Here is a 22,315-nt window from a genome sequence, read left to right on the forward strand (position 1 = left end):
GCTTCAGGGAGACCAGGGTAGGAGGTGGACTGGTTCTGCTTGAACCTTGGGGAGCTCCTAGTACCGCATGGCTCCCCTTCCTCAGTCACCCAGGGCAGACAAGGGGAAAGGAAAAATGGTGCTGAGAACCAACAACTAATTATGGCTCCCTGATTCTCTGCCTCAGCCCGGGTTAGAGCAGCCTCCATGCTGCTTTAACTTGCGCAGGGACCATGTGCCATCTGGGGATAGCCAGAGTGCAGCAAACTCCAGCTATTCTCCCTCCTTGCCTATGCTGGGGAATCCCAAGCAGGGGAGTTGCATATGGTTTCTGGTTGGTTTGCGTTGTGTGAGTGGCACGAAGGGAGAAGAACGGGGCAGGGAATCTTGCAATAAGTATTGATGGTGGCTGCTCAATCGGTTTTATGTACTGTATTGAGCCCTCAGGCTGAGAAGATTGCTTTAGTGCAGAGGTGGGCAAACTTTTAGGCCCAAGGGCCACATCTGGATATGGAAATTGTATGGCGGGCCATGAATGCTTGTGAAATTGGGGGTTGAGGTGCAGGAGGGGGTGAGAGCTCCGGCTGGGGGTGCGGGCTCTGTGGTGGGGCCAGAAATGAGGAGTTCAGGGTGCGTGAGGGGGCTCCGGGCTGGGGCAGGGGTTGAGAGTGCGGGGGGGAGTGAGGGCTCCAACTGGGGGTGTGGGATGAGGCTGGAGATGAGCAGTTTAGGGTGCAGGAGGGTGCTCTGGGCTGGGATCAAGGGGTTCAGAGAGCAGGAGGGGGATCAGGGCTGGGGCAGGGGGTTGGGGTGTGGGAGGAAGTCACGGGTGCAGGCTATGGGCAGCGCTTACCTCAAGCAGCTCCCGGAAGCACCAGCATGTCCCCTCTCCAGCTCCTATGTGGAGGTGCGGCGCTGGCCAGACAGCTCTGCACACTGCCCTGTCCACAGGCACCGCCCCTGCAGCTCCCATTGGCTGTGGTTCCTAGCCAGTGGGAGCTGCAGAGCCAGCCGTTGGGGCAGGGGCAGTGTGCAGAGCCCCCTGGCTGCCCCTTCGCATAGGAGCTGGAGGAGGTACATGCTGCAGCTTCTGGGTGCCGTGTGGAGCCGGGGCAAGCCCTTGACCCCGCTCTCCAGCTGGAGCACCGGAGCGGGGCAAGCCCCTGACCCTGCTCCCTGGTGGGAGCTCAAGGGCCAGATTGAAAGGTTTGATGGGCTGGATGCAGCCTGCGGGCTGTAGTTTGCCCACCCCTGCTCTAGAGTGAGTCACTGCTGATGTCACACGGATGTAAACTGAAATCAGTGGAGTTTCCTCCGGATTCAGACAAGTGTTGCTGAGGGATACATTTAATCCAAGGGGTTCTAAAAATGGGACGTGGGCCCAGGCTGACAAGGTGGCTTGAAAACTCAAACCCAGACCATGTGTGAACACTAAACCTGTGAACACTGTGGGTGCTTATGGTCCCCAAGCCCTACGTCCTGGAGGGATGTGGTACATTGAGAGAATGCCCTACATTTATGTAACACTTTCCATCCACAGGCAGCCCAAATCACTTTACTGCTCTATATTTAGAAACCACTTCACCCACCACTGAGGACAAGAGTCTCAAACAAATTCATTAAAAGAGAAGAAAAAAGCATTAGCTCGGTTTTAATTCAAGCACCGGGTCATGTGGACAGCTCTTCAAAACCAATGCTGTGCAAAGAGAGACAGTTTTACTATGGTGACCTTGTCCAAGAAGAGTGGATCATGGGCTTTATTTATTTTCTGCTTATCCCCAAGTGAAACTGTTGATTTACTGACCGGTTGTTGAGTTTCCAGTTTATCAGCGCAATGTTTTTAACAATCAATTTAGCATTTGTTTTTTAAAATGATTATTGCTATTTATTTGCATTACAGCTGTGCCCAGACAACCCAGCTGGTGATGAGGGCCCCACTGAGGCACTGTATTTAATAAAAGGACAGTCTCTGTCCTAAAGAGCTCACTGTCCATACCCATGATCAGACAACAGGTGGATGAAACAAACAAATGGAGGGGAATTCTCTTCATGCACTAATTTGAACCATGGATTTTCATACTTCATAGTGTGGAGCAGTATTAAGCAGACAGCTTATCTCACAAACACCTTCTGTCCTATTTATGGTTGCTCAGACCACCTCTGCTCCCGCTGGATGTCGACTGAGCTCCTAGTAGTTGATGACAGGGAAAAGTAATCTTACTCACTCGTCAGCCTGTGAGACGTGTGTCTCCCCCTGTCAGCGTTCCTTCCCCACTCTGAACTCTGGGGTACAGATGTAGGGACCCGCATGAAAGACCCCTAAGCTTATTTTTACCAGCTTAGGTTAAAAACTTTCCCAAGGCACAAACTTTGCCTTGTCCTTGAACGGTATGCTGCCACCACCAAATGATTTAGACAAAGAACAGGGAAAGGACCACCTGGAGTTCCTATTTCCCCAAAATATCCCCCCAAGCCCTAGACCCCCCTTTCCTGGGGAGGCTTGAGAATAAACAAGATGAGCACAAACCAGCCTTGGATTTTTAAGACCCAAAAAACCCAGTCAGATTCTTAAAAATCAGAACTTTATGAGAGGAACAAAAAAAAAGATAAGAGAACAACTCTGTAAGATCAGAATGGAAGATAATCTTACAGGCAGTCAGATTCAAAACATAGAGAATCCCTCTAGGCAAAATCTTAAATTACAAAAAGACACAAAAACAGGAATACACATTTCCTCCAGCACAGCGAATTTACAAGCCAAAACAAAGAAAACCTAACGCATTTTCTAGCTAGATTACTTACTAACTTTACAGGAGTTGGAGGGCTTGCATCCTTGATCTGTTCCTGGCAGAGCTATCACACAGACAGACCAAAGCCTTTTTCCCCCCTCCAGATTTGAAAGTATCTTGTCCCCCCATTGGTCATTTTGGGTCAGGTGCCAGCGAGGTTACCGTAGCTTCTTAACCCTTTACAGGTGAAAGGATTTTGCCTCTGGCCAGGAGGGATTTTATAGCACTGTATACAGAAAGGTGGTTACCCTTCCTTTTATATTTATGACACCCCCCTGCAGGATGTAGGCCAGTTTCAGACCCAGCTGCTTAGACCAAGCTGTAGAGATGAGTATTTTAGCCCTAAAGGTCATAAATCTTAGAAATGTAGGGTGGAAGGGGACCTCAAGAGGTCATCTCGTCCCACCCCCGCACTGAGGCAAGACCTGGATTCAACCCCCAATGTGTGGGCCAAGATGGCAGCTGTTGCAAAAGTGGAAATTTATCCAGGATTCAAACTGCTCTGGATCACAGGTGCACTAGTTGCTAAAAACTGACATTTTGTTAGCTTGTTTGATGACAACCTGAAAGATTTTTCTAAAGCAGACATTTCCTGTGGAAGTTTCCATTTTGCTGAAAATGCTATTTCCACCAGCTCTCCCTTTGTAGCTTTTTAAACACATTGGCTTAAATTTTCAAAAGTGACTAATGATTATGGGTGCCTGACCTTACTTGACCTTTGAGTTTCAGAAAGTGCTCAGCACTGACTGTTTGAAAATCCAACCTTTTTAGGGGTCTTACTTTGGGCACTCAAAAATGGTGGCATCCCAAAAACACCGCTGAAAATTTAGGCCATTGAAAGTAGCGTTTTGAAAATGGTAATTGAGAAACAGCTGAGGTATAAAACTATAAAATCAGTTCTCTTACATCAGATATAAATTCAGTTACATCTCCTACATATGTCAGATTAAAGAAACCCTTAAAAAAAAAAAAGCCCTAAGGTGGGTATTGGGCTGTTGTCTTATTCTAATTCCTGCGGCTGTTACATTTATAGTGGGAAAATAGATTGAATGTTAATGATAGGTGAGTCTAGGGAGCATTTAGTATCATTAATTAAAAGCTGGCAATCACATGTAAGCCTTTTTGAGAACTATTTAATGTGCATATATTGAAGAGAGGGACAGCTGAATTGAATAATTGGTTGTTACAGGGACAACATTAAGTCTATAGGGTGGGCAAAACTGTTCCTAACTTAAAAGAATAGGATTGCTGTCGAATCAGGGTTTGTCAAATACTAATTATTCAGGATCCACAAGTGTTGTTTGTGATATAGTTAAGCAATAAGGGCCAAATGTAGGGTGCAGCCCTTAATTAGTCAGATTAGGACAAGTAAGGGGTAATTAAGAGCCCAAGGTAAGGCCAACATTTAACACACAGTAGATCTTTATCTTCCTGTTTTGTTTATTTTTTTTAACCCACCTGCTACATGGTTGATTTTTCGTGTTTTGTAAATTTAAAAGCTAAGAAGCCAAAGCACCAACAAGATAAAAATCATTCTTTTTTTAAAGCAGGTTTCCTTAGAAATCATGAGGGTTCCCATTCCACCATTGCCTTCAGCAGGGCTATATTGATGTAACTCCTCCCTGCCTCTGTTTATTCCCTTTATAGATTGGTCTGTGCTCTCAATCGATGTTTTATTAATCTGCATCCTGCAAAAATTCAATAAAAATAGAAAGTTCTTGGAATGAAGTTTTTTAGTGCAGTTCCCAGAGCCGGGGCTCCAGGGAGGGAAAGGGCTCGAACTGGCTACTCATAAGTTGGCCAGGAGCCAACTGCAGCACTTTCTGTTCCCACAGCCCAGCCTGTATTGAAAATAATTAATTTACAGCGAGGTATCGTTTACATTAGCAGTTTTCATCATTGAGAGCAAGACTGCTAAGTGCGCTCCTTAGAGAAAATAGGTTTTCAAAGCTATTGTTCCAACACTAGAAAAAATCATTACAGTGTTTGGTTTTCCTTATGTGCACAGATCTAGAGATTGCAACTAAGCCTATGAGGGGACTGTGTCTGTGCACTAACATAGTGTTTTTCAGCTCCAGAGTGCTAAAAATGTTAGCCAGTCCTCACAACATCCCTCCATCTTATAGACAGAGAGAGACACTACAGCTGAGTGACTTGCCCACAATGCTAGAAAGGAGTCCTAGACAGCGGCAGGGTTAAATCACTGGGCGGGGCCCCGCTCTCATTACTCTTATCCGCACACTTGACTCATCACAGCAAGCCAGTGAGGTGCTCCCCAGCCCAGCAAGGATCAATGCCATACCAGTATCTGTCACAGGCCCTTGACTCAGGGTGCAATTTCTTGGTTGAACAGAAACTTAGGCAAAATAAAGTAGTTTCTGTGTCCAACATGGGCTACAGTTCCCACAGGCTTTCCCCCTCTCCTCTCTCAGCCAGTTTCCTGGTGCAGGGACTCCTGCAGGAGGCTTTCTACTCCCTGTCGTTCTCATTGCCCAGGCAATCTGCCCAGAGTCACCGAATAGCGGCGTGCTTCCTCTGCTCCAGGACCTCACCATAAAAGCTCCCTGCCGTTCCCCAGCTCAGCTAAGCTCTTTCTGGCCTTTATAAGGATCGGTTGCTCTTTAGGCCATAATCATCTGACCTTGAGTCCCCACAGCCTCAGGTGGGAGGCAGCTTTGGACCAACTGGTTATTTGTTTTTTGTAACTGTTTGTCTTGTGTTCTTCTACTCTACACTCTTTGGGGCAGGAACTCTTTGCTATTCTCTATTGTTCTGTGCCTAGCCCAAGGAGGTCTTCTGGCCAGGGCTTCTAGGCCACTACAGAGACACAAATACTAATACATTTGCTTTCAAGGCCCAGGAACACAGCTATCATCCTTCCAGAGAAAGGGGACAAAACGGGGGACTTTGTTTGGAGCCTGTTAGGGATCATTGCTAGGTAGTCAATATGTGAGGCACTATCACCTTGCATGTACACAGTATTCTATCTCCGCAGCACTTCCCTACGCTACCTGCTGAAGGAATACATGTCCAAACTCATCAATTAAACCTAGGTCTTCCCTGCAGCAATGCAAAGCCGTATCACTGAGCCACTGTTCTGACTCACAATGCACCTTTATATAGTAATTTTCATTACGATTTATGTTTAATCGTATTTTAAGAAAATGTATCTAATATGATATTTTTAAAAAGCATATGGGTCTTTTTTCCTACAGGCTTTTTACTCAGCTTGCATAGAAGTAAATTTATACTTTCACCATATAAATTAATCTTGTATTTTCTCCTCGTACGGTAAATTATCACCTCATTCGTGAAATGCAGCTCAGTGATGGGCAGTTTTTAAAAGGCCACAGAGGCAGACAGTTATACAATGAATTGTGTGAGATGTCAGATAAAATGTGTTAAAAATGCAGCAAATTATGAAAAATAGAGGATGTAAATTGTATTCTCAGTCACTGGCTACCTAAAGGCACATTCTATGTAATAACTTATTCTCCTACTCCATAAGTTCTGCATATTAATTTTATTGATACTGTTGTGCTGCATGTTACATATGATGCAAGTATTGCTGAAATATTGCAGAAAGGTAAGGAACTCGCAAAGACATTAGTCATATCTTTCAGCAGTTTAATGCCAGTCACTCCCCTTATTTTTAAAAAGCAATTTATCCACTCCACCTAAGCTAATGCCATTTTCCTGTTTATAGTGGTAAATTATTTAGATCATGAATGCTAAATATTAGAATGTTTATATAAAAAGCTTGTTTTGCTAATGATGGTAATTCCACTTTACTACAAGCTTCCTGCACCATTTGTCTTAAGTTCTTGATGTTTTCTTATGTTGGCTATTTATTATACATTTGTGCCCTTGGCAGATGATCAGTACCATCAGAGCTTCATATAAGATTCATGAGAGTTTCATACAACATTCAAGAACAAAATTAGAATTTTGAAATTATATATGTATGTGAATATGCTTATGTACACATCACGTGTGTAATATGTATATATATGTATTTATAATATATATTTGTGTTGAGAATACAAGGAAAGAGAAAATACGTATGTTAGCAAGTTTTCTGCCAAAAGCAATTGTGAAACAATTTAAGGTTGTCATTAAAGAATGTAACAACAATAATTCTTTGCAACTATGACTGAGAAAATACAAATTTTAGATTAACATTTCAGAGGTGAATCACTCTGGCTTCAGGTTTAAAAGTTACAAACAACACAGGGAAACATGCATCTAGGAGCGTGGCTTGAGGCTCTTATTTTTGCAAATCTCTACTTATGTGATTAAACATGGCGGAAGTGATTAATCACTGACAGAATAAATCTTTTTTTAGGCATGCTTTGCTGTTAAAAAAGAAAATATTTAGACATTCCCTCTAGGTATGCTGGGAATAAATAGTTATGATTATTAACATTGTGATTGGCTAACAATTGTTAAAAGATTAATACTTCAAGTTTGTCTGTTCACCAGTCCAAACCTTCTTACTCTGTTACCCAGCAACCTTTTGATTATGAAGGACCCTGCTAGAGTTTACATGCCAAGGACTGCAATTGCAAATACCTCTCAGTGGATCTTGTCCTTGGTAGATGTTTCCTTCAGCTGTGTTATTCTCAAAGAACTGCCATCAATTGTTTGTTGTTCTTGCTCCCCATGAGCCCCTATCTGTACTGAGCTTGCAAAACCAAAAAGATGATGCTTATAACCTTGTTTAGGCCTCTGAGTGCAACTCTCCAGCATCTTGCTCTTGGTATTAGGTCTCTCATTTTTCAAGCAGTAATTGGAATTTTCTGCAAGCGTGAGCCTCTCATGTTAAACACAGTGATGACAGAGAATAATAAAATGAAAAGCCCTTTTCCCCTCAGGGTAGGAAATCCTTGGATCTTTGTTCAAACCAGCATTGTGATCTCTAACTACTTCCCTCTGTTTCTCCATCTTTTGGAGCTCGATACATTCTTTTTAGAACAACACAGGATAATTTCAGCAATTTCTCTACCAGTATAATAATTCAAACAACTCAACTGCTTCTTCTGTGATGGAAAGGCCTCTGAAAGATGCCACTGATTGTATCAAGGCTTCCAAGGATTTTTATACTTTTTACCCCTGCAGTCTCATGACAAATTACTTAACAAGAGATAAGTCAGTCACTCAAAGTGTTCTTTCTTGCCTAATGTCTAAATGCCATCTTCCGGATTCATCTTGACTGCTTTCCTCTATACCTTCTTCAGTGGAGAGACTCAGGGTGCTGTGAATCAGCTGGTCCTATCTCCTGATTTAACCCTTTCAATTTGAGCTCCTCCTTCTTTAGGTGCTTTCCTAACCTTAGCATCACAAGAGCTTTTAAATTGCTACATTTATGGGGAAGTCTTGAATTATGTAGTCAAGTAGTATGTTTGAACCCTTTCTCCCAGTGAAGTGTTAAGACTGGGATTTCCAAAGGAACTTAAAAGTCTGCAGCTCCCATTCATTTCAGTGGTATTTGGGGGCCTAACTCACTTATGCCCTTTTAAAGATCCCAACCTCTAAGTAGAAAATGTAACCGTGGAATTTAGAATTGGCACCAACTTCTTCATTATTCCTCAAGGTTATAGGAGGGTGCAAAGTTTACTTGATAGTAGGTAAGATTCTGAATCATATTTCATAAAGAGAGCTGGTACTTGCTGGGACAGGAGAATTATGGCAAGGGCGCTGATGTGGAGCTTTGGTGATTTAAGCCATCAGCCTTGTTCAACAAAACGTTAGTGTCCTTGGGCAGATCATATCTGCAAGTTTATGGGAAGGAACAGTGCCTCTTTATTCCTTGCCCTGCCAGACTAGCAAGAGTCCTTACTTACTTCTGTCTCTGCGACAGCCTTGAGTCTGAGTATGCTGCTGACACGCAGCCATGAGCTGGTAAACAGCTTTTTTTGTTGAGAGACTGGTTCTTCCCATCAATCCCTAATAGTTGGTTTGGTGTTGACACTAAAAGAGACATGGGATTCTTCCCTGCTAACCTCACTTGGATTGGAAGCTATCATGCCTTCACACATCAATGGTCCTATTTTCAAAAGTACCTAAATCATGTAGGAGCCTAGATCCTATTGACTTAGGCTCTTAATAGTCTCCTTAATCACCAATGCATTTCTGAAATTTGTACTCCCTCTAGTTGTTGTTTAAGCAGGCTTAAACCTCTTAGGAGGACTACCCAATGCCAAATGCCACTAGCAGCCTGCCTCCAGCCCAGCGAGAACAGGAACCTGACCGTTTGCACACAATCTGGGCGTGCTAATTCTTGTAGATTGTGCCTTCATATGAATGACAGTCCAGATTTGTTTTTTCTCTGCTCTGAAAAGCCAGACAAACTAGTTGAGCAATAGAGCTGGCTGGATATGGGTCAGTGAAAAGAAGGGCAGGTTAGGAGGAATGAGAGGTACATATCTACCCCCACCACCAGTTTTTGATGGTTCTGTTGATATCTGCCTTGTACAGCTGTATGTTTCATATACTATCACTCCTGGTCTGTACTGTTACTGATGAGTGGTATCCTGCAGGGATGGGATAGGTATCCCTACCATGTGATCAAAGTAATTGAGCCTCAGTTAGGCTGTTGCTGAAGCCTAATTATAGAAATGTTAGGTCACTTTGCAAATGTCACTCCCATTTGCTATGGGAAATGAAGGATGTGTTAGGAGTCAAGGCAGTTGAGTGCTCTAACTGAGATTATTGTGTAAGTGGGATCAAAAATTGGCCCATTGTGTGCCAGATCTGGGACTCAGAGTGAGTCAGAGTGCAAGGAAAGTGAGATCTAGAAAAATAAATGTCATATTCTATCTTTATTTTCAACTTGTAAATGAATGATCAGCATAAGATAACTCGTAAATGGTGAAGATCCACCAAACCACGTGTCAAATTTTAAGTGTGTTGTTATGTAAAGAAATTTATGAAGACCACAACTTTACATAAAGATAACTGAGCTGGTAATTGGAAAGTTAATGGAAATGAGGGAAATTTCAAAGTTGGAATATAAATGCAGCTTTAAAAAGTTATATTTTTAAACAATAGTTTAATGAAGGAAAAATAAATACATTTGACTGAGTAAAAAAATCCATGAAAGTTTATATCAGCTTTAATTAGATTTTGGCTGAATTCATTATTTTTAATGGTTTTTCATTAGTGAAGCATAGTCATTATTTGGGATGTACAGTAGCAGGAAGAAAAACAAGGTAATTTTGGATTCTATTTAAAGAACAGCTTATATATTAAAAGGCTATTAATAAAAATCCTCCAGTAGCTGACAAAAAATTTTAGCATAAGAAAAGATTTTAGAGCTTCTGGTTGAACGAGGAATATTTCCTCATCCTGAGGAAAACTTGATGTTCATTACGGAACCTAGCTAGGAAGCGACAAGTAGTTTCCGATGAGCATAAATGAAAGAAACCCTGACTGTTACGTGTTGCTTAAGATGCCTGAATTCATATGATAAAAGATGCTTGCACTCCTAAGATTACTGACCTAGGCTCTGAGCCCATACCACTAAAGTCAACAGGAGTTTTGCCATTAACTTCAATAGGAGTGTGGTCAAGTCACTGGAGACCAATCATGCAAAATTAGATTCTGAGGCTGCTGGCCCATGGAAGATCTGTAAACCTCTATAGCTCAGCAAACTCTTGAGCTGTCAGAGAGAGTACTAACCACCACAGGATCCCGATTACGGCTATCCAGCGGCAGGAGGTGGAAAACCACTCTGCATGGGAGGAATTTCAAATCTTGGAGTTCCTGGGCCTTCCACAGGTAGCTGGTCTGTTTTGAATGTCAGCCCAGGAGAGGAAAACAGGGCCGGAAGGCTTGACAACTCTGTCTGTAAGGCAATCAGTCAGAGAAGGCAGGCCTCAGTGGGAAACTCTCAGTACAATGACTCGTAAGAGCGGGAAGCCTTCCCAATGATGCAAAATAAATGGGGTGAAACCGTGCAAGACTCTGTTCTTGATTCCTGTCCCCCCACCTCACCCAATGGTGACCCATTTACCTCCTATGTGAACAGTTAGCCAATCCTGATCCTCTTGTTCCTACTCCCCTTGACCCCCTGTTTCATTAGCCTGGGGGTTAATGCAGCCCTTGTACCATAGCGCATGCCATTACTCTGTAATGTTTGCAGTGTGTTGCTCATTGGACTTATTAGCACAATATAGTGTAAAGGCTTATTCAGGTTAGATGGAGAGCTCCTCAGAGCAGGGGCATTCTCCTTGAGTGCTTGGAAAGTGCTTAGCACAGAATGGGTACTAACATTAATAACTAATGATGCTAAAGGTCACTGCCGTGCAGGTCTATAATATTTCTCTGCAGATATTCCTTCTGACACTAGAACTCAAGGACAGGGGTGGTTGACATTTTATTATAATTCACATGTATTCCTGGAGTTTTCTGGGGAAGCTTGTATTGTTTGTGAGTAGAGGAGGGCTTCCAGTGTGTCAAGTTTTGAACACTGAATTATTTGTCAGCCATTAAAAGCCCAATACAAATTCAACCCAAATTTTACTTGATTAAAATGGCGATGCTTGTTGCTGATCAAATGAAATGCAAATAGTTTTATGTTTCTCTGTTTCAGACCAGTAAATGTCACACGCAAGATGCAGGGATTTTTTTTTTACTAGGTTTAAGTTAAATGCAATCTTTATTTAGTGTCATGTTTTTATTTAAAAGCATTTATTTAAACTTCTAAAAAACAAAGAATTCAATATAGCAGGACAGGTGCAACTGCGAATGATTAATGATATCATTCTCAGTACTTTATAAAGTGTCTAACACCGAAGAGATTTATACAGTGCAGAATGGCAATTGTGCTTTGATGTAGGGAATAGGTAATCAATACCTGCGAGCTTAGAAAGTGTTCTATTTCCTCCACTAATGATGTAGGTTTTTTGCAAGGCAAGGGTGTCTGGAGCATGAGACACTTAGAAGAAGAATTAATTTGAAATCTGTAGTGGAAGATCAGTTTCAATTAAAACTCCACTTGAATGTACATGGAAAAAAGCAAGCTGTTACACTTAAACCTTTTGATGGTTATGAGCGTATAAATAAATCTGTGTGGGCTAACCTCTTGATTACATTTTTACAGAGTGGTAAGCTGATTTTTCCTGAGTGTGAAGTATTATTTATTTACCCCGATTCTCAAAATCTAAAAGAAAAATGTATCCCCTTTCTTGTCTTTTCAAACTGTTCTGTAAAAATGGTATGGGGGACAACCTCAGCTGCTAAAACTTGGCATAGCTCCATTGAAATCAATGGGACTATTCTGCTTTACACCAACGGTGGGATCTGGCCCTACATTTCTCACTATCAACAATTGCTGGCATTATAGTGCCGATCATATTGTGTGTAGCAATTTGCATGCCACGCTTGCATGCAGTGAAAACCGTCAGTTAGTGGAACTAGAGCGTTTCAAAAAGTTCTGAAAGAAAATTAATGAAAAATCCCCAATTTAAAAAATCCCATGGTGATTCTAAATAGCAAGTCTTAAACTTAGCCTTGTGACAGTAATATGCAATGGCAGGACTCTCAACCACAGCACAGCTTTCAGTTGTGGGTTTGAATTGCTCAGTGTGTTATTGCATTACTTTTTTTTTTTTAATAATTCAGCACCAGTATGGAAGCATTTTATGCATATAACAATAATACTACCACATAAAGATGCAGCTGCACTTCCATTAGTAAATCCTAGATTTAGATCCAGCGGGAGCTGGTAATTGTCTAGAAGGAGATTATCAATTATTAAAGCAATACAGAGAGGGTAAAATTTTTAAAATCCTGTAGACGATTTAGGAGCCCAAATCCTGCTTTCAGTTGTGACTTAGGTTCCCAGGGGAGTTAGGGACCTAAATATCTGTGAGCATCTAGGCCTTAGAAGCATAAATCTCATTGAAAGTCGATGGGACTTATGCTCCAAAGTGCCTAAGTCACTTTTAAAAATGGGACTTAGTTTTGCTGAGTCACTTAGGCACTTTGGAAAATTTTACTCATATGTCAAATCAAATTAACAAGACATTTTCTCTGCAAATTAGTCAACAGTTCTAATTTTTGAAAAGGTATGTGCCTTGCAAATGTCCATAAAGGAACAACCCTACAGTCCTTATTCAGGCAAATCTCCCACTGATGGCAATGGTCACCAAAGCATTGTGGGTGGGTGCAGTGTGATCTCTCAGGCCTTCTTTGCCCCCAGCTGGAGGCATTGGCAATCTGACACCCGCCTGCTCAGGGACAACCCGCTCAGGCCAAGCTACCAACAAGACACAATCCTCCAGAGGCCAAGAAGGGCCAGGAGGAGACAGTGACAAATTGGGATCCAGAAGGCCAGTTAAGATGGCCTACATGCTTCTTCTCAAGAGCACTGAGTGAGACTGTGGCAGAGGAGGGGTGCCTCAGAACTAGCCCAGAATCCCAGGGTCTTAGCTTCAAGTACTTGCCTTTGATGTATGTTTGTTTGTTTGTAGGAGCAGCCCGTCAAATTCTGAGTTTGTTACTGTTTGACTCTTCAAAGACTGATACTGAGCTTACACTGTGGGCTGCCACAACAGGTGAACTGAGGCAGCAAGTGCCTGCAGTGCCAAGCTTGGCCCAGCAGGGGGCACTGCATTGCAGCCCTGCGGGAGACGGTGGGGTTTTCAAAAGCTACTAATTCCTATTTGAGTGGTATAACTCCCATTGTCTTCAATGGAAGGACTGTTAGGCCCGTGGTGAACACTTTGGAAATCCAGATCTTTGTCTGAATTTGTAACAATACCAACACGTGATAGCTTGAGAGTTATCTGCACTACTGGGCCTTTTGAAATGTAACACAAATTTCATTGCCATTTTAATGCAAACTTGCTTGTAGGCTATCTAAGTAGCCAACTAATACGCCACAAAACAGTTATGCATTAGAACACTTTTGATAAGGAAAGTCCTTCTAGAAATAGAACATGTTTAGGATTTAATAATTGAGTTCCCTTTAATTGGGAATTCATTTAAAGTGGCTTTTACTAAGAGTATAAGCTGAAAATGATGGATGCCAGGCTGTGGCAGCTGTCTGGGGACTCCCAGGCCTGGGTTCAAGACCTGGGACATCACAACAGGACCATCCCCAGTTGTCCAGACCCAGCTTCTGACAGTCGGAAGTCTAGAGACACTCAAAAACATGGTGTTGCATCGCTGCCCATCTTCATAGGATCATAAAAGATTAGGGTTGGAAGAGACCTCAGGAGGTCATCTAGTCCAGCCCACTGTTCAAAGCAGGACCAACACCAACTAAATCATCCCACCAGAGCTTTTCAAGCTGGGCCTTAAAAGCCTCTAAGGATGGAGATTCCACCACCTCCCTAGGGTAACCCATTCCAGTGCTTCACCACTCTCCTGGTGAAATAGTGTTTCCTAATATCCAGCCTAGACCTCCCCCCACTGCACCTTGAGACCATTGCTCCTTGTTCTGTCATCTGCCACCCCTGAGAACAGCCAAGCTCCATCCTCTTTGGAACCCCCCTTCAGGTAATTATCTCACTTTACAAACTGTAAAAATCCCCTTCCTGCTGTATAAAAATAAAAATGGGGGGAGAGAGGATGGAGAAGTGTCAGTTCCTGGCACTGTTTCTGTGGTTGGCTAGCTATCCTATATCAAGCAAACACTGCTGTGCAAGGTGTACGGATATGTATGCAAGACACTGCTGATCTATCCATGGTGCATCACACTGCTACTATTTGACTTTGGGGGGAGATTTGGAAGAGTAATTTAATCAGCTGAGAAATTATGTGAAAACAAATTTGAGTAGTGAGAAAAATAAAAGCATGAAAAAGGACAAATGGTAGAAGACAGTTCTGTGCTGTTACTCTCCTCTACCATTTCTCCTTCCTGTAGTTTATTTTTTGTACTACCCAAGTTTGTTCACACTTAATTTCTCAGTTGATTTAAATGAAGTTCTCCCCCGGTTGCCTGCTTTTAGAACCTAAAATAAAATAGCAGTTATTTAAGGTCGTATTATCTTAACCTGTCACACAAACTAGAGTTAATGCCTTATTAGTATATTAATTATCTAATGCAAACAGGTAAGCTACATAACTTCCTACTATTTCTCTAGCTATTTGAAAGTTCCTGTAACGTCATACTGACTCATAAGTCGGTCATGAAAGGGTTGGTGAATTGCAGATAATTTTATAGAAGGGCAATTTAAAATGACAGTATTGTTGCTTATTGCAAGAAACAAAATTTGAGCACTGTATAAAGTTAATGGATTTCAGTCTCTTCGTAGGTTGCATGCAGAAAATGTAGCAGCAGTGTAGCTACCTTGGGAACTAAAATGCTTGCTGCCTTACTTAAGGATAGTCTTGTAACTGCTGGCCCATCAGAACAATAAGTTGTTGGTCTTTTCTTTTAACAGGTACTTATGGTCCTGAGCACTGGGTTACTTCAAGTGTGGACTGTGGAGGCATTCACCAGTCTCCAATAAACATCATAGACCATCAGGCACGTGTGGGAGATGAATATCAAGAATTACAGCTTGATGGTTTTGACAACGAATCCTCTAACAAGACATGGATGAAAAACACTGGGAAAACTGGTATGTTCTTTCCTGTTGGTCTCCGTAAGCCTGCCTTCAATCAATTAATAACTCAAGCGATAAATTTAAAAAACAAACAAACCCACAAAGACATCCCATTGTTCTGTTTAATCCTAACATGAGAACTTCCCAATATAAGTTGCCAGGCCGCTATCTCTGCATTCTGTGCAGAATTAGTGCAGTAGATCAGTTTTTAACAGTTTTTTAAGTTCATCCCCCGTATAAACCATTTTCTTGGCAGCCAAATGAGTATCACAGTAAAGACCTGTAACTCTCTGTGTGAGAGTTAGAAGGTGTAACCTTGAATTACCCGCTAAGGGAGGCTATAGTATCCAGTAGTGAAGAGTGCCAAAATGCAAGGCTCAAAGGTATTCTTGTGAATAAAAGAAAAGACTAGGAGTTAGGAGGTTCTCACACAGGAAGGGCAATAGATGGGCAAAGTGATGTAGTTGTGATTAATATCTTGTGGATATTATTACAGCCCCGAGTACTGCACTGTAACTGCACTTCTCTTCTGGCCCTTTTTTATAATTGTTTTATAAAAGAACAGTCTGAAGACGTTGCTTATTTGTACCAAAAATTCAATGGTTCACCTAAAGGTCAAGGTTAATTTATCTACAAAGTTGTTTGCATTTGCTTGCACTTGAATACTGAAATTGTGAAAAGCAGAAATCATAAGGTCTGCCTCCTCAGTTGTCAAGGTCAAGAATTTTTAGGTAATTGAATTAAATCTATAATTAATTCAATTTTATTTATTAAATCTATTTTTATATCCTTGTTAATATTCAACATGTGTCTCTGAAGTACTTTATATCATGTTTCTCTAGTTAAGGGTCTGCTCACATATGCAGTAGATGTCGTACCTCAGAGGGTTGTAGCACAGACTCGGAGTACTTCCACTGAATTCATTGGGCTTTGGATCAGAGCCCTAGATACTAGCCACAGATCCATTTTGCCTCATTTATTGAATTCAGAATCCTTTGGCCTACATAGAGATTTTGAGACTTGCTCTAGTTAATGGAGGGTCCAGTGGCTAGGGTGCCAGCGGGGTTTGTAGGAAAATGGGATTCATTTCTCTCCTCTGCCACAGACTTCCTGTGTGACCCCAGGCAAGTCACTTAGCCTCCCAGTGCCTCAGTTCCCCATCTGTAAAACAGGGATAATAGCCCTGTCCTGCCACAGAGGGGTGTTGTGAGGATAAATACATTGAAGATTGTGAGGCACTCGGATACTCAGATGGTGGTAGAAACCATACAAGTACCTGAGGTATCAAAAATAGGACTGCATCTAATAAATCAGATTCTTTGTAAGAATATTACTATGACATTTGAGGGAAACCAGCAAAAGAATGGAAAGATAAACCATTCTAGAAAGCATCAGGTAGACAATGCCATGGCGGTGCTGTGTTCACACACGAACTCTGGATGGCCAGAGGTGAGAGGTGTTTTGGATACATCTGCCAGTAAGGCCCTGTCCTAAGAGGTGAAGTTGAAGGGAGCGGAAGGTGCAGAATCAGGCCCCAGTGGGGAGGTAGCGTATCAAACCAGTGGTGAGAGCAATCTGAGTAGGACACCAAATACAGTCTTTGACAAGTGTTATTAAAATTTGTCTGGTATGGATTGGAGGAGAAAATAACTTCTGATTCTACTGTCTCCAACAGTATTCTAGCCAGCAAGTTAAAGAAGTATGGGCTGGATGAATGGACTATCAGGTGGATAGAAAGCTGGCTAGATTGTCGGGCTCGACAGGTGGTGATCAATGGCTCCATGTCTAGTTGGCAGCCGGTATCCAGTCGAGTGTCCCAAGGGTCAGTCCTGGGGCCGGTTTTAATTCAATATCTTCATAAATGATCTGGAGGATGGTGTGGATTGCACCCTCAGCAAATTTGCAGATGACACTAAACTGGGAGGAGAGGTAGGTACGCTGGAGGGTAGGGATAGGATACAGAGGGACCTAGACAAATTGGAGGATTGGGCCAAAAGAAATCTGATGAGGTTCAACAAGGCCAAGTGCAGAGTCCTGCACTTAGGACGGAAGAATCCAATGCACCGCTACAGACTAGGGACCGAATGGCTAGGCAGCAGTTCTGCAGAAAAGGACCTAGGGGTGACGGTGGATGAGAAGCTGGATATGAGTCAACAGTGTGCCCTTGTTGCCAAGAAGGCCAATGGCATTTTGGGATGTATAAGTAGGGGCATTGCCAGCAGATCGAGGGACGTGATCGTTCCCCTCTTTTCAACACTGGTGAGGCCTCATCTGGAGTACTGTGTCCAGTTTTGGGCCCCACACTACAAGAAGGATGTGGAAAAATTGGAAAGAGTCCAGCAGAGGGCAACAAAAATGATTAGGGGACTGGAACGCATGAGTTATGAGGAGAGGCTGAGGGAACTGGGGATGTTTAGTCTACAGAAGAGAAGAATGATGGGGGATTTGATAGCTGCTTTCAACTACCTGAAAGGGGGTTCCAAAGAGGATGGCTCTAGACTGTTCTCAGTGATAGCAGATGACAGAACAAGGAGTAATGGTCTCAAGTTGCAGTGGGGGAGATTTAGGTTGGGTATTAGGAAAAACTTTTTCACTAGGAGGGTGGTGAAACACTGGAATGCGTTACCTAGGGAGGTGGTGGAATCTCCTTCCTTAGAAGTTTTTAAGGTCAGGCTTGACAAAGCCCTGTCTGGGATGATTTAATTGGGGTTGGTCCTGCTTTGAGCAGGGGGTTGGACTAGATGACCTCCTGAGGTCCCTTCCAACCCTGATATTCTATGATTCTATTGTGTCTCTCATCTAGGAGTCTCCAGATGCAAATGACAACTGCAAATGTTATTGTTGTTAATGTTGTTGCAAATGTCAATCATTTAGCCTCCCCTTGTCATTTTGAGGTAGATAAGTAGCAGCATCCCACTTCACTGAAACTGAAGGGTTAAATGACTTGCCCAACATCATATAAAAAGTCTGTGGCATCTCCCTATTTCTTCTGTGGCATCTCCCAATTCTTCTTCTGCTTCAATCTTTAGCCCATACCTCCTCGATGACTGTTGTTTCATAATTAAAAAAAAGAAAGGGGAAGAATATAGTTTTCCTCTTAAAATGGAAATGTGTCCTTTGTCTTTTGGGAACATTTAAAAAATCAATAAAAGTGAATGTGTACAGTTTTCTGCTACAGTCAGAAATGTTTGTACCTTCTTCGATACTCTGAGCTATGTGTGCTCTTTGTAGCAAAATGATTCTGGAAGGGCTGAGGTCTACAATAGCTTACTACTTAAATATACCTTGTATGTTACCTTCCCTGCCCTCCAGCTTTGCGGAGGAAAAATGTTTGTAGTAACCAGCAACTGGTATCGCTAGAAACAGAAAGAAAAACCGAACGCTGGATAGTGTGTGAGGGAAGACGCTGATAGCTGCCTAGCTGTATGTGTAGCAGGAACAGGAATATGCAGGGAGTTTTTCCAAGTTTCTTGTGGGCAGAAATGAAGGCCATGCCTTTCCTCACATGCTCTGTGTGCTTTTCACACATATTGCAAAGTGCCATAGAGTCCCACCGCAATGAACAGTAAGCACAACGCATGGGCAGGAATTGTCCTCCGTGTTTCATGGACAGTAATGTAGGTCGTGGCCATCCCCTCTCCATCAGCCACTGTTATTGTCGCACAAGGATGATTATCTGATCTGAGGGGCATGGCACCCCTGGTTTGAATTTGGCATTCCTGCTCCCAGGCGGGCTGCCTACCAAGGCTGAAGAGCCCTCCTTGTCCTGAGCAGTCTGGTTTCTTTAAAGGCACCAGACTTGACACTGCTACTATGTTTGAATTGTTCACACTGGGGTGTGTATTTTTGCTGGCAGGCTAACACCTCTCAGAACATCAGTGATCAGCTGTCCCTTTTATGTAGTACCGTATGTCCTTTTCTCAGAGGTGTGCACACGGTCTTTTTAGCTTTGATGTCTATTCTAAGGCATTGTGCTGAATCTGTCAACATGCTGCCTGAGCACCAGTCGCTCCTCCCATATTTTCTCAGGCCTCACCCCATTCCCTGGGTTTGCAGGATGTTTTTGCTGGGAGGAATTTTGAATTGGAAGTGTGGTAAAGCAGCAAACCAAGTAGGATAGGTAGAAGGTAGTGGCAGATTTTGTAGTCAATTGCTATGCTTTTTGGCACAAGAGTCATGGAACCAGCTGGCCCCATAAGACCTTTATATTACATACTGGCACAGTCAATCAACTAAATGTCTATTTAAGCAATGGTGACACAAGCAGAGGGCATTTCTTAGCAGTTCATGACTGGGTGGAGGAGGTGAGGTTCCAAGGCAAAGTCAAAGGCTCTTAGCCTAGTATCAGGGGGTAGCCGTGTTAGTCTGTATCCACAAAAACAACAAGGAGTCCGGTGGCACTTTAAAGACTAACAGATTTATTTGGGCATAAACTTATGCCCAAATAAATCTGTTAGTCTTGAAGGTGCCACCAGACTCCTTGTTGCTCTTAGCCTAGACACTCTAACTGCCAGGAAATGCCTGACTCAGATATTGGTTTTGCTGATACATTACTAAAATATTTTCCTTAAAAAGGAAAGAAATTACTTTTTATGTACTAAAAAGTTACATTTGAAATGCATGTGGCCACAGTTGCTGTGTGAGCTCTGCAGTACTGGGTTTGCCCTAGGAGATAAAGAACAGTATGGTAACCCATAAGAAAGCAGGACTTCAATGTGAATATGCAAATAAATTCAGTTAAGGCCTGTCTACTTTAGGAGGATTTAGTTATAGTGGTAGGGCAAAACTCTGTAGTGTGGGTGCAGTATAATAGTGCGTAGCTTGTATAATTGAGGCCGGTTTCCCTGACTGGCATAAGCTGTACTGGTGTCAGCACAGTTATACCAGTGTCACTGTTTCACACGATGGCTTTTACTGAGATAGCTATGCTGCTAAAACCAGGACATGCAGACCAGGCCTAAGGCTGAATGTTCTTAATGTATGTTCTGTTGTTCCCAGGTTTTCCAGTGGGAGCAGCACCTCCTACTATTGCTGATAAACGTTGCTATTCTAACCCCTAGTCACTTAGAACTTGACAAATTTCTTCCCTTTTGGGATGGAACTTACCAAATATAATTGCAAGAAGGGTGTTTTTGTTCATTAGTTTTAACATGCCAGGGTCACCTTTTTGGCTGACACAGTGGGGAATGAACCAGTAATTTCTGGCATTGAAATTACGAGCCTCTACAGCTTGAACTGAAGAGCTGGCTTTGGCAGCTGTATGTTGTAACAGACCCCTGTTTTCTGTGGATCAGGAGAGGGAAACTATACAGCACATCCTGACCAGTGGGTTGCATGAGCAAAAACAATCCACGGGTTTCAGAGCATCAGGAGAGTAGAAAAAATACATTTTCCTCTTCATGGAAAAATTCTATTTTTGATTGTTCTGGTCACAAACTACCTCGAGAAAGAGAGTTGAAAATTGATGTGGAAATAGTCTGAATTGGGAGAACTGCCCTTCATGTTCCAGTGAAAATTGGTCAGATTAAACCCACTGAAAACCATGCTTATGTATGCACAGTACTGTTGGCATGCTCTTTCAGCCCTTCATAGCAGCGTTCAGAGAGAAGGTAGGATGCACCAAGCATTCAGTGTGCAGCTAAATTTGCTGCAGAGAGTAAACGAATTCATAATACACCTTGCGTGGTAAAAGCCACACATCTCCTAAGGCTTGTAGGTTGAGGGAGCCATCCTGTGAACTATTGAGAAGGAGATTTTGGCGATGTGTAAGTCCAGTAACTCCACATTCTGGAATTCTGGTTTTTCTATTATCTTCTTTGAAAACCAAAAAACCCTAGGGAACTCCACTTCAATGTTAGCATTTCCTAACTTTTGTCTCCTTTAAACATGCAACCTTAACATTCTCTTAATGTTGCAATTTTTTGATGGAATTGTATACGGTGTTCTGAGATCCCTGCAATCTTCATAAGAAAGGGTATGTTACATACAGTTGTCAGTCCAGATGTCTGCAGTCTTAGCTCTGCATTCCCTAGTATTTTTAAATCTAAGTCTGGATATTAGCAATACTGTACTTTGAAATAGGGTGGCCACTCACCCCCAGAATACTGGACATTCCAGTCCTTCCAGAAATAGAATGGCCCACCCCCCCCGTCTGTGTGACCCCCCTCCGCCCGCCTCTCCCCACATGACCTCACATACCTGCATGTGTGAAGTCACGCTCCATGTCCAGTTTTGTCTCAGTGTGGAACAGGGGACAGACCTTGAAAAACAGGACTGTTTGGCTTAAAGCCGGACGAATGGCCTGCCTACTTTGAAATGACTTTCAATGGGCTGATTTTTCTACTGTGTTCCCTGGCTAAATCATTGTGTAAAGACAAAATGTCAAGAAGTCTCATACTGCGGTACTTGAATATTGCGGTTCTGGGTAATGCTAGAAATAGTTTACATTAAGGAAAATCTGTTGGCCGTAACAGAGTGCTGCTGAGGCAGGGAGATGGTGGAGTGGACATGTCCTATGACACCGGGTAGTAAGAAATACTGTAAAACGAACAATTAGATGAACATTTCAGATTGTACGTCCTCCTAATTATCCTTTTAATTATTCATCTAAAACAAGTAAAATGACCCCTGACAGAGCCATAAATGATTTAGATACTATCAAATATTTATAAGATGCAACCGAAATCCCCACTGTGCATTGTAACAGATGCACTTGAATCTGCTTTCTCGGATTCCTCCTCATGTGCAATTTTATGTGTGGGATTTATATCCGATTGAATACAGTCTGCAGTATTTTAAAAAAGCAAGTGAGATGTTTCAGGGAGGAAGAAAGGTGTGGTGCTTTCAGTCACTTCTTTGATTTAATGGGCATAATTTAGAATAAAGATGGAGGGCCAGATTTGGTGCAAATAGTCTGTAGTTGGTGAGCAGCGAATTCCCCCTGTTGCAGGTGAACTCCCTGCTTGTACCAGTAGAGGCTGCAGCTAGTTC

General features: G+C 42.5%; 1 protein-coding gene across 7 annotated transcripts in view; it reads left to right on the plus strand.

Moving 5' to 3' along the window:
- Positions 1–22,315, plus strand: part of PTPRG (protein tyrosine phosphatase receptor type G) — a 610,647-nt gene that overhangs the window by 312,541 nt on the left and 275,791 nt on the right. For all 7 annotated transcript variants that reach the window (XM_037903818.2, XM_037903817.2, XM_037903820.2 and 4 more), the window contains exon 3: positions 15,161–15,340. In XM_037903818.2, coding sequence (XP_037759746.1) covers positions 15,161–15,340 — 180 coding nt within the window. The remainder of the gene's footprint in view (positions 1–15,160; positions 15,341–22,315) is intronic.

Source organism: Chelonia mydas, chromosome 7, assembly GCF_015237465.2.
Source record: "Chelonia mydas isolate rCheMyd1 chromosome 7, rCheMyd1.pri.v2, whole genome shotgun sequence".
In the NCBI taxonomy this organism is placed as follows: domain Eukaryota; kingdom Metazoa; phylum Chordata; order Testudines; family Cheloniidae; genus Chelonia; species Chelonia mydas.